This window comes from Scyliorhinus torazame, chromosome 11, assembly GCF_047496885.1.
Source record: "Scyliorhinus torazame isolate Kashiwa2021f chromosome 11, sScyTor2.1, whole genome shotgun sequence".
Classification (NCBI taxonomy): Eukaryota; Metazoa; Chordata; class Chondrichthyes; order Carcharhiniformes; family Scyliorhinidae; genus Scyliorhinus; species Scyliorhinus torazame.
The window spans coordinates 159,036,712-159,050,224 of NC_092717.1; the positions used below are offsets into that span (position 1 = coordinate 159,036,712).

Genomic DNA, 13,513 nt, shown 5'->3' on the forward strand with positions numbered 1-13,513 from the left:
TTTTTAACCATATTAAGTAAGATATAGCTTGCAAAAATGATAAACCTATTCATAGAATCCCTAAAGTGCAGAAGGAGGCTATTCGGTCTATCGAGTCTGCACCAACCCTCTGAGAGAGCACTCTCTATCTCGGCTCCCTCCCCCACCCTTTCCCCGTATGCCCACGCTTTGATCATGGCCAATCCACCTAATTGCACATCTTTGGACTGTGGGAGCAAACCAGAGCACCTGGAGGAAACTCGCAGACAGAAGAACATGCAATCTCCACATAGTCATCCAAGGCTGGAATCTAACCCGGATCCCACGCACTGGGTCCGCAGTACTAGCCACCATGCCACCCCCTATTGTGTGATGCTAAATATTTGAATGAAATTAATATTGCACGTTTCAAAGAATATTCTAATTTTGAACAGGCATTGAACTCCTATTCATAGAATCATACAATTTAGAGTGCAGAAGGGGGCCATGCAGTCCATCAGATCTGCACCACTCTTTAGAAATGATGTGGAGATGCCGGCGTTGGACTGGGGTGAGCACAGTAAGAAGTCTTACAACACCAGGTTAAAGTCCAACAGGTTTGTTTCGATGTCGCTAGCTTTCGGAGCGCTGCTCCTTCCTCAGATTCACCTGAGGAAGGAGCAGCGCTCCGAAAGCTAGTGACATCGAAACAAACCTGTTGGACTTTAACCTGGTGTTGTAAGACTTCTTACTCTTTAGAAAGAGCACCCTACTTAAGCCCTTGCCTCCACCCTATCCCTGTAAACTAGTGACCCCACCTAACCTTTTTGACACTAAGGGGCAATTTAGCATGACCAATCCACCTAACCTGCACATCTTTGGGCTGTGGGAGGAAGCCGGAGCACCCGGAGGAAACGCACGCAGACACGGGGAGAAAATGCAAACTCCACAGTGGCCCAAGCCGGGAATCGAACCCGGGTCCCTGGAGCTCTGAGGCACCAGTGCTAACCACTGTGCCACCGTGCCGCCCAGGATCAATGATTGTTCATTTCATAAAATTGATTTTATAAATTCATTTGTTAATTGATAAATGTGTGAGAGGAAGGGGAGGCAGCACTCAGATATTTTTATTTTAATGCATGGCTTCCCTCTGATCTTATTTTGCATGTTTTAATTGGGTACATGTGTTTCTCTTGACAGATCATCTCGAGTTTATTCACTTTCTTCATGCTTGCCGAAGGAGCACCTCCAAATCTTTCAATCTTCTCTGGCCTGAACTGTGATAAATGCTACGTATACCTGTAATGCTTCCCTCTGTTAGATCATCTTGCCACCTGTAAGTCTTATTTGGTGAATGGTTTAATCGCTGGGGCTGTTCTTTTCCCTTTCCGAGAAACCTCTTTTCTGTTTCTAAATATGAATGTACTGTAGAATAATAAGCCAGTATTTTGCTTAGACTGAATTTGATTCCACAATCTTTAAGGTTTTTTGAAAATGGTGGATGACATTTGAATGTTAGAGCAAATAAAACTTCTTGTCGTTTAATGAAGCACTTTGAAGTTGTATATATTTCTGGCTGCATTTCAATATATTTTCTTCCTTCTGTCTCCCTAGATTTTGCAACAACTGTAGGTCAAATATTTTGAGAGGAATTGTTTTCGCAGACTGTATATAATGATATTGCTGCTCAGCTGGCTTAGAACACCATGTCTTGATTTCCATTTTTTCTCTTGGGAAGACTTTTCTGCTTAGTAACTCCCCAAAGGCCGAAAGCCTGGGTAGGGCACATCATAAGAGAAATGGACTTGTAGAGAGAAATTATGGGGGAAATTTCAAGGAAAGAGTTGGATGATTGGAAAATTGAAGGAAGTTATTGGCAAATGAAAAGAATAGCACCGAATAGAGTTATGGAAAGACTACTTACTATGAGCCAAGGACCTTCCCTCGGGCAGAACACACATGATGATGATCCCCCAAGAGTTTAGATAATTTTGGGTGTAAACTTGAAATTTAAAAACGACCATCTTTATGAATTGATGGACAAATAATTTGCATTTTTGTAATTAAAAATGCAACAAAACTTTGAGTAAATGATATATCTGCTCCAAAGTGTTCTGAAACAAGCCAAACAAAAGCTACGTAATGTCATTCATTACTTTGCAAATTTTATTTTGAGAAAAGACCATCAGAGCTCAATTGTAAGTTACAAGTTTTATATTTAAATGAGATAATGTTTCATTACCATGTACTGTTTTTTTGGGGCTTCTCGGAATATTAAATATTGTTTCCCAATGTTCTTCATATTGTTTTAATAAACCTACAATGTACCAGATGTCTGAGGTGCACACAAAACACTGCATCATCTGCAGTTGTGCAAGCACGGTAATGTGCTACCAAGAATCCAAGCTAATTACATCAAACTAGATTGATGTTTGCTGATTTGATACAATTTAGTGTTATTCACTGTTGTGCAGTAATTCCAAGCAAGATTTTGGCAACATCTATCTTTCACGTTTGGCAATCATTTAGGATTTTGAAGAAAAGTTTACCTTTACAGCAGTGATATAATTTTGTTTTCTTTCAGTTGCTTTGGTGATTTTTTGTTTAGGGCCGCAGTTTTGAAGTAATTCCTTTCTCCAGGGAGGAGAACAGTGACTACTTGTCATTCTGTTTCCTAATGTGTTCTGGAGTGCTGACCCTGACTTCTTTCGGTTGCTTTTGCTTTTCTCAGGAGTTGATTTTTTTTCCTGTTGTGCTACAAGTGTCTATTTCTGCCATTGTAACAATTATTGCCAGATCAAATGTCTGGGGTAAGCAGAAGTGTAAGGAAGATGCCAAGAACATAAGAATATCTGAAATAGGGGCATTTGGCCCCTTGAGCCTGCTCAGCCATTCAATAAGATCATGTCTGATCTGTTTATGTTTATAATTCCATATTCCCATCTGTCCCGTTAACCTTTGATTTCCCTGTCCAACAAGAATTTATCTACCTCCACCGTAAATATATTCAATGACCCCATCTCCACTGCCTTCTGGGGAAGAGTGTTCCAAAGTCTCACACCCCTCCTGAGAGAAAATAAATCTCCTTGTCCCTGAGGTAAAAGGACAACCCCCAATTTTAAAACCGTGACCCCTAGTTCTGGACTCTCCCACAAGAGGAAACATCCTTTCCATTCCACCTTGTCAAGACCGCTCAGAATCTTTTCTACTCCATTTAAGCCACTCCTCACCCATCGACTCTCCAGTGGGAACACGTCCAGCTTGTCTAACCTTCCCTCAGAAGATAATCCGCTCATTCCGGGTATCAAACTAGTAAACCTCTGAACCACCTCCAACACATTTACTCCCTTCGATAAATAAGGAGACTCAAACTGCACACAATATTTGAGATCTGGTCTCATCAGTGCCCTGTATAACTGAAGCATAACATTCTTACTTGTAAGTCCAAATCCTCTCGTAATAAAGGGGTGGCACGATGGCACAGTGGTTAGCACAGCTGCCTCACAGCTCCGCACAACCCAGGACCTGGGTTCAATTCATGCCTTGGGTGACTGTGTGGAGTTTGCACGTTCTCCCCGGGTCTGCGTGGGTTTCCTCCGGGTGCTCCAGTTTCCCCCACAGTGCAAAGATGTGCAGGTTAGGTGGATTGGCCATGATAAATTGCCCTTAAGTGTTCAGAAGGTTAGTTGGAGTTATTGGGTTACAGGGATAAGATGGGTTGTGGGCCTAGGCAGGGTGTTCTTTGAGAAGGTCAGTGCAGACCTGATGGCCTCCTGCATTGCAGTGACTCTGATTCTATTCATTAGCCTTATTCACACTTGTCCCTGCATACTAATCTTTTTGTGGCTCATGCACTAATAATAATCTTTTATTGTCACAAGTAGGCTTACATTAACACTGCAATGAAGTTACTGTGAAAAGCCCCAGGTCGCCACATCCCGATGCCTGTTCAGGTACACAGAGGGAGAATTCAGAATTCTCAGCTGATAAGGGAATTAAACCCCCGCTGCTGGCCTTGTTCTGCATCACAAACCAGCTGAGCTAAACCAGCCCCGTTTCATAAAATCAAGCTGACTCTCGCTGATTACTGCAAGTTTTTCTAGGTGCCCAGCTATAACCTCCTCAATTGATTCTAACATCTTCTCCATGATAGACTTCAGGTAACTGGCCTATAGTTTCCAGTTTTCTGCTTTCTTAAATAGTGAGGTTGTATTTGCTACTTTCCAGTCTGATGGAACCTTTACAGATTCTGGGGAATTTTAGAAGATTAACACCAACACATCTACTACCTTGTTAGCCACCTCTGTTAAGACCTTGGGATGAAGTCCATCAGGACCAGGAGACTTGTCAGCCCACAGCCTTGTCAGTTTTCTCAATAGCTCTTCCCTATTGATTGCAATTTTAGCTAGTTCTTCTCTCCATTTAACCTTCTGATGTACAGCTATTACTGAAATGCTTCTTGTATCCTCATTGGAATTTAGAAGAGTGAGTGGATCTCATAGAAACTTACAAAATTCTAACATGATTAGGCTTGGTAGATTCAGAAAGAATGTTCCCAATGGCGGAGGAGCCCAGAACTAGGGGTCATATTTTGAGGATAAGGGGCAGACCTTTTAGGACTGAGTGAGGAGAAATTTCTCCACCAGATAATGGTGAATCTGTAGAATCCGCTACCACAGAAAGTAGTTGTGGCCAAAAGGTTCTGTAATTTCAAGAAGGGATTAGATATAGCTCTTGGGGGCTAAAGGGATCAAGAGATATGAGGGGAAAGGCGGGATCAGGGTATTGAACTTTATGATCAGCCGTGATCATAACGAATGGCAGATCAGGCTTGAAGGGCTGAATGGTCTCCTCCAGCTTCGATTTTCTATGTTTCTATAGAGAAGACAGAGCAACATATTTGTTCATTTAATCTACCACTTCCTTATTATCTAATTTTGAGTTCCATTGTTACTCTCCAAAGGACCAACATTCAATTGACTCATTTCCTTTTTAAATACCTGTAGAAACTCTTACTCTGTTTTTACATTTCTAGCTAGCTTCCTCTCAAACTCTAATTTCATTCTCCTTCTTAATCTTTTAGCCATTCTCTGCTGCTCTTTATATTCTGACCTGTCACTCATCTTTGCGCAATAATATACTTTTTCCTTAAGTTTGATGTCTGCCTTAACTTATTTCGTTAACCATGGATGCGTGGGTCCTCCCTGCCCTGGAAAGTGACCCATAATTTGGCTGGGTACAGCATCCCAAACATCACCCCAATTTCGAACAGGGCTGCCTTTGCTCTGTTAAATTCCGCCTGGCACCTTGGCGAGGTCTGCCCCAATGTCCTGGCATATCCAAATCTGGTGTCCCTCCTAGTTGTAGCCTTTTTCAGTGCGGGACTTTTTCCTGGTCCTGGTACCGGTGCATCTTGCCGATTATGGCGCTCGGCTGATCCCCTGCCCTGGGTTTTGGCCAGAGTGACCTGTGGGATCTGTCTATCTCTGGTGGGTTGGGGAAGCTGGCCCTTCCTACCAGGTTTCCCAGCATCTGAGCCATGTAGTCTATGGGATTCCTGCCTTCGGTTCCCTCCGGAAAGCCCACTAACCTTTGGTGCCGCGACCGGTTCTGCTGGTCTTCTACCTTTTATGATCTCCTGTGTTGCCACCAACCTCAGCATCTCCAGGACGGCGATCTGGTCGCTCTGGTCTGTTGCGGCATTTTCCAGCTCTTTGATGACGTTCCCCATGGCCTCTAGCTGCCCCTCTGCCTTTTCTACGGCCACCTGCATGGCGGCCAGAGCTTTCGCAACCGCCACCATGGCCATGGCCTTTATGTTGGCCTTGATGTCCTTTTGAGCTCCCTTAGTTCCCTGGTGAGGAACTTCTTCCATCCACCCTCCAGTGAGGGGGAGCTTTGTGTGCAGCTTGTTGGTCCCTCCCTTTCGGGTGTGGTTGGAGTTTCTTCACCACATGTGTCCACCGTCCCGTTCGCTCGCTTCTCCTGATGTCTGCTGTATTTTGCCTCTTCGGACTCCAGTTAATGCCAAACAGAAAGCAAAGCCAAAACTGAACGCTGTCTCGTATTTTTGTGCATTGGTAAGTTTGTGCAATTGCAAACAGTAAAATTTTTCACTTTGGAAATGGTAAATGGGAGATTCTATTATGATGAAGGAACAAAAATATGTTGTTTATAGATTTCAAGTTAAAAGATTTAATATAATACCATCTTGGGCATTTGTGCTGCCATATCTATTCAAGGAAGGAAAACCTTTGTATTGTGTTGATTTTTAAAAATGTTACTAGATGATTGCATCGCCGAATCTAGGGGTTAGTGAGAATGTAAAAGGAGCCCCCAAAAACTAAAATGTAGAGCCTGGGTGGTGCAGTGGTTAGCACTACCGCTTCAGAACTCTGAGGACCAAGGTTCAATCCTGGCCCTGGTCACTGTGGAGTTTGCACATTTTCCTCATGACTGCGATGGTCTCACCCCCACATCCCAAAAAGATATGCAGGATAGGTGAATTGGCCACTAAATTGGAAAGAAAAATAATTGGATACTCTAAATTTAACGGCAAAGCAGCGCCTGAAAATCAAGGTGTTACCCTCGAGATAATCTCAAGATGCCTCGGGGAAAAAAAATTCTGATCCCTGTACGGATAAATCATGAGCACAGGAAAAGTAAAGGGTTGTAAAATGTTCTGATTTTTCCAATGGACTTCTGAAATTTAAAAAAATCCTGAGACCACCATTCTGATATTTTCTCAACTGATATTGAAATTTTTATCCACAACAGAAAAGTTCAACAATATGTTTGAATTTTTTTTTTCCATCTTAACTTTACTGGTTTATGCACTTGGATTTTCAAGTTATTATAAGCATATACATAATATACTCTTGCATAAAGGCATATGAAAACAATGTTATCAAGGTTTCTTTGGGGGAAAAAAATTGATTGTGACATTGCCTATGCTTGGGGGCGGCAGTAAACACCTTATCTCTCTTTCTCCTTATGACTGTGTATCTGTTTTGTCTCTCATTCATTGTTTTGCCTACTTTGTTTATGCCACATGATTATGAAAGTAAAATTTAGTTCAAAAAGCATTTTACTGTTGTCTTAATGATATGGCTCTTTGAGACCTACTTTGCAAGATAGGACCTGCCAGTAGGCGCTCTAGTCATGTAAATCGCAAACATTTTAAAACTGTAAATCCAATGTATTGCTTCTAATAGAATTGATTGTTATTTTATATTTGGTTTGTTGGATCAGGGTATAAATGCTTTTATTAATTTTTATGTGCCATCTTTTCTGTGGCACTTGCAAAATGCTAGATATGGGTGGAGGTTGATTTGCTAACTATCATCCTCATCTTCAGCCTACCCTATGCAGAATGGCTTAACAAGGTCTCCGACCTCGGGCATTAGTCTTTATTGTTTTGTCCTACCAGCGCAATGTTGTATTGGTAGGATCCCCACCCAAGTGCCAACTTGTGCCCCTTCATCATGGAATGTCACATAATGTTGCTAGCACCTCCTGTTGTAGAGAAAGCAGTAGCTAAAGTTAAATATTCATTAATATTTATATTAAAGCAAGTTGTTTCAGAGTATCTTATAAAAAGATAAAGGGCTGTTCCTCAATCTTGTTTCTGATTATTGCAGCTATTTACAATCTAAATAGCCATGGTCCAATGTGCATGTACCTCATCCATCTGAGATCATGCTTTCTACTCATCCATATCTAAATTTGCAGCTGTTTTTTGCATGTTACATTGGGTATTCTTATTTTTGTAGTTTTCCTTGATGATCATCATGTGATGGATATTATGAAAATCTGATATGCAAGCTATACTCCAGTGAATTGGACTATATTCACACTTATATTCTTTCTATTCCCAGTTGCCCTACAAGCACTCAAACGAAAGAAGAGATTTGAAAAGCAGTTAACACAGATTGATGGTACTCTCTCTACAATTGAATTCCAGCGGGAAGCATTAGAAAATGCAAACACAAATACAGAAGTATTGAAATCTATGGGCTATGCTGCAAAGGCCATAAAATCTGTTCATGAACACATGTAAGTGATTTATTGTCTCACAACATTAGTGAGTTTATTTGCCAAATCAGCAATCATTGGGCTGGATTTTTCTGAAAAAAGTAAGTGAAAGACGTACGCCATTATTAATGTGCAAATCATCCAGCAATTTGCAGCGAGGAAGAAATAACCCATGAATTGCAATTCGCTACAAGTTGCTGCTGATTTGCAGATAATTGCTGCCAATCAACTTCTTGGTCAGAAAGTAGAGTGGGAGATTGATTCCTTTAGGTTGTGAATTATTTTAGTTGGTTTAAAAATGTCCAGTTTTATTTTTCGCTTTTTTGTTTCTCTTTCGCTCTGCCTCATAATCCAGTTTTTCTTTCTTTTGTTTCACTTCATATAACTGATTTAACATCGAATTCACACACTCTAATTTATCCTCCTCAGTCCTTTCCCTTTTTATTTCTCCATCCTTTAATCTCATTCAAGACGATATGTTATTTATCCCATGAGTTCACCAGAGTTCCAGATTCCCTGGTTCCCTTGCTATGGCACTGTCAGCTTGCAGATCCAGCAGCTTTGTGGGCAAAAGATTTTAAGACCTAAAAATGCCAAGTCTAACAAAGTCTAACCTCGAAATGCTGCATCCCAGCAAAGTTTGGCCCATTATATTTGATATTACTTTGGGTCCATATTGTATTCAGCTTATTATGACAATTGTGGATTATTTCTGTGGATGTATCTGAATTCTGAAATTATAATAGTTATCTAACACGCGTTCAAGACAGATGTTACTGTAGCAACTTGATGATGACAATCCTGAGGATGACAATCCTGAACAATAATCCTGTAGCACCTTTGTGATTGTACCCACAGTCATTGGGATAAAATAACTGGTGAGCGGGCCATGGCACGGATGTTCATCACCACCAGCCTGTTATCTTTGTACCTGAATGTTGAAGGCCCAAGGTATAACCAGTTTGTGGATTAGGCCTTATTTAAGTAAGACTGGTGAGATACAGACACCTGCTTGCATACCCAGGCAACTCATTGGTGAAAAGGTTTTGCATTTGGAGTTGCGGTTTTACCAAGAGTGTCAATGAACTGAGACTGGGTCGGCACTCGGGAGTTTGATGAGTGGTTGGAGAGGTTAGGTTTGTATCCACTGGAGTTTAGAAGAGTAAGAGGTGATTTGATCGAAACCATTAAGATTCTGAGGTGTAGTGAAATGGTGGATGCGGATATTTCCTCATGTCAGAGAATCTGGAACTAGGAGTCACTGTTTTAAAATGAGGGGGCATTTATTTAAGACAGAGTTGAGGGTGAGCACTTGGCACGTCCTAAGATTCAAGGCTATGGACCAAGTGCTGGCAAATGGGATTAGGTAGATAAGTCATGTGTTTCTCATGTGTCGGTACAGATTCGATGGACTGAAGGACCTCTTCTGTTCCGTATTTTTCTGGGATTCTGCGAGAATGTTTTTTGGAGGGTCGTGAGTTTCTGGAACTCGTCCTCAAAAGTTATTGGAAGCAAAATATTTGAATATTTTTAAGGCAGAGCTGGATGGATTCTTGATTAATAAGAGGGTTAAAGGTTTTCAGAGGTAGGTAGAAATGTGGAGTTGAGTTTGCAATCAGATCAGCCATGATCTGTGCAGACCTGATAAACATTTAAAGAGTCTGTGCACTTAACTAAATGAGAAGCGCTGTAAAGCGCACAACAAAGAAAATTGGCTGAAACGTTGGTGAAGAGTAGAATTTCTGGCTACTTTTATCCTTCCCCCAAATCAGAAAGGTACAATCAATAGTCGTATCTCAATTGTCACACCAGCCAATGACTGATCTAATCGGTACAGAATAGTATTGAAACCTGGAACATCCTGGCATCACGTTAGTTTATTAAGGATCAAAATTAGTTTCTTCATAACATCCTTGTGAATAAAATTGAACCGTGCAAAAAACTGTTATTGTCAGTGTCTGAAATGCTTTGAAAGAAGTTGAGTTGGTAATTGATGTTTTCTTTTTAGAGATTTGGATAAAATTGATGAGATGATGCAAGATATCACAGAGCAGCAGGAAATAGCGCAAGAAATCTCTGATGCAATTTCTAATCCAACCGCATTTGGATCCGAATTTGATGAGGTACGTAACAAAATATTTAATCAAATATAAATGACAAACATGGAGTTGATCCTGCAAAAGGGTTTTAATGTAGAGTTTATGTAGAGTTTTTAAAAATCTATGAAATGATTCATGCCAGCATTTTGTTAATAAGTATTTAATCCGAAGCAGTAAAGGTAAAACTTAGTTAAGCCTATTGATTTATTGGTTGAGGTGGACTGTAATAAACAAATTTGAGCTTCTGTTTACTACTGTTTATTTCTAGACATCGGCTATTTGGACCAGTGATGAAATTCAAACATTTTCTATTCTTAAGCTATGAAGTTGTTCAATATGGAACCTGGGGACTGCATCTCAAAAGCTCTATACTGCTACTAACAAGAGGACTACTTGGCCCAGGCTTTGTTCTCCATTTCTCATCTTTTTAGTACTTTGGATCTTGTTTCTTTTCCCTTCAGGAAAGTGCTATAGGATTTGCTACCCGATAAGCTCATATTGGGTTTGAGTTACTACATTGCTGTGCAGGATATTGTAATGATTGCATTTTTGAATTTGGGGATTCAAAATGTATTGTCACCAGTCTTTTCACTGTCTTTCTCACCAATCAGAAAATTTTATTTTTCAATCCACCAGTCCTTTGCTGGGCACATTGGGAACTTGTTAAGGATGACCCAATCATATTTTCATATCATTTTTAATGTTAGTTATTCTATAATTTACAAGTCAGTTCTCTATTGCAAAGGGGTGTACAACTTTAGCCATGGAGTATGTTCAAAATATGAGATTGACAAATAGAGTTGAGGTAGAAGATCTGTCATGATCTTATTGAATGGCGAGGCTGGGTCAAGTGAGTGTATAGCCTACTTTTATTGCTATTTCTTATATTCTGTGGATTTCAGTGAAACTTAATTGACTCAACACCAAAGGTTTCCCTGTGATTGAATGTTGCTAAAGCATGAATGCTGTTGAGGTGGCACGGTGACAGTGGTTAGCATTGCAGCTTCATAGCGCCAGGGACCCAGGTTCGATTCTGGCCTTGGGCGACACTGTGTGGGTTTCTTCAGGTGCTACAGCCTTCTCCCACAGTCCAAAGTTGTGCAGGTTAGGTGGGGTTACGGGGATAGGGTGGGGAAGTGGACCTAGATGGGGTGCTCTTTCGATGCGGACTCGGGCTGAATTGCCTCCTTCTGCACTTTATGGATTCTTTGGAATTCTATCTATGAAAAGGTTTGCCACTGCGTGGGGTGGATTCTGCACTTTACTTCTCTCAGCAGAAACTGTGATTGGTTATCTTTCGTCTTGTCATGATACCTCTGCCATTATGTCAAAAACCTTTCTTCCATTGTTTGGAATCCACAGCGATGAGTAGAAAGAGAAACCTTGATTTATATAGGGCTTTTTAGAACTTTAGGATGTCCCAAAGTGCTTCACAGCCAGTGAAGTACTTTTTAAGTTTAGTCACTGTTTGAATTCCATATGTCGAGCAGATCAAACATAGAAAGCATTATGCCACCTTCATTACTCAGTTCTGGATTGTTTTTATACCATTAATCAGCCCCCTTCCCTGTATCCCAATAAATCTAATTATTGCAAACACACTGGAAGACAAATTAGGCTTGAAGCAGGATTGGTGCTCTAGCTTTCCATGGAGATATGGAGATCAAACAATCAAAATAGGTATAATAAAGCAGAGCATAGAGATCAAAAAGGATTGAGGTCAGGAATTCAGACAATGTGAGAAAGATCAAATAAGAAAAAAAGACAAAAGTAGTTAAATTACAAACAAAAATATACAATTGTTGTATGTAGTGTGAGAAAGCTATTACTGAATTGGTATCAATGGTGTTTTATCTGAAACATTAACTCTATTTCTCTCCATAAGTGCTACCTGATCTGCGGAGTATTTCTAGCATTTTCTGTTTTTATTCCAGGTAGAATAATTAATCTTTGTTTTCATTAAAATTTGTAATTCTACATAGCCAGAGGTAAAGTTTATATACAACTGATTGTGATTTTACAAATTATTTCATTTATTTTTTGAGATTTTTACAATTGAGTATATTACTTTTCTATCTTGTATCAATTAAGATTTTTTTTAGCAGCTATGGGTAAATCTCAAAATTCTTGCGCGCTGGAATGAATTAATTGATGCACTTGTTTCCAGGATGAATTGCTAGCAGAATTAGAGGACCTGGAACAAGAAGAATTAAGTAAGAAAATGACTAAAGTACTGCCAAAGGTTCCAACCACCTCCCTCCCATCCAGACAAGGTGAGCTAAAGCGAGCTTTCTGTTTGAATTAATTAAGTATACAGGATATATTTAAATAACGTACCATAGGAATAATAAAAATCCACTTGGAAAAGAATGGAGTAAATTATAAAAGCTTTTCCACACTTAATTTTTCTTAAAATTACTGAAACCAGTGTTTGCCTTCCCGACTAAGCGTGATGGTTATGTTTTGCCCATTGATTAGTCTGCATGCTGTCTGTTTGTAAACAATATATCTCAAAACCCCTGGACTGATTTTCAACAAAATTTGGCATGCAGACCAACCTGGATTCTGTAATATCTGTTCACGGATCCATTAACATTGGGAATTTAAATTTGTTTTTAGAATTATGTTGATTATTTTATTTAGAGTGTTGATATTCTGGATTGTCTCAACTGTTGTGTTGTGATTTGTCACAGCTCTCAAAATGTGAGCAACGTTTTCAGGGCAGGTTATTGGATGTGGATTAGCCTGAAGCTGCCTCAGTGATGGAAGCTCTTAAATATATATATTTATTCAACTTTGTAGTTACAAGTAGAGAAAATCCTGAAGGAAGAACTACATATTGTAATAACGCTGAGTTAACACTGTGTCGCGAACATATGAGCTCCACTGAGTGCCCTCTTCTTTTGTTCTTGTGGTTGCCAACATTCAGGAAGTAACAACATGAATTATATTATCTACATTTGTTTATAAATCGCTGGCTTTGAAAGCAGACCAAGGCAGGCCAGCAGCATGGTTCAATTCCCGTACCAGCCTCCCAAACAGGCGCTGGAATGTGGCGACTAGGGTCTTTTCACAGTAACTTCATTTGAAGCCTACTTGTGACAATAAGCGATTTTCATTTCATTTAATTTACATTTGCTTATCCATATCATGTAGCAATTAGATATGTACACTTGTGTACACAGTTTAATTTTGTCTTTTAGAAGGGGTTTCTAGCGCAAATGAGAAATTGAAATTACAACATAAGTTGCGTTTAATAATTTTGCTTTTGCTAACTGATAACTGGGTGCCAATCCAGCCTCTTGGCTAGAGAATTGTGTGGATCAGGAAAGTATATTAAGTATCTTAATGCTCTTAAGATGCTTGTAATGTTTAGAACAGTAATACTCCGATCAGGTATAATGGAGTGCCAGTTAAAATGG

General features: G+C 40.0%; 1 protein-coding gene across 1 annotated transcript in view; it reads left to right on the forward strand.

The window, feature by feature from the left end:
- The window catches only part of LOC140385608 (charged multivesicular body protein 4b-like), a 33,028-nt gene that overhangs the window by 12,602 nt on the left and 6,913 nt on the right, over positions 1 to 13,513 (forward strand). Inside the window, exons 2-4 of the mRNA XM_072467928.1 lie at positions 7,836 to 8,013; positions 10,001 to 10,115; positions 12,259 to 12,364. Of these exons, the coding sequence (XP_072324029.1) occupies positions 7,836 to 8,013; positions 10,001 to 10,115; positions 12,259 to 12,364 (399 nt within the window). The remainder of the gene's footprint in view (positions 1 to 7,835; positions 8,014 to 10,000; positions 10,116 to 12,258; positions 12,365 to 13,513) is intronic.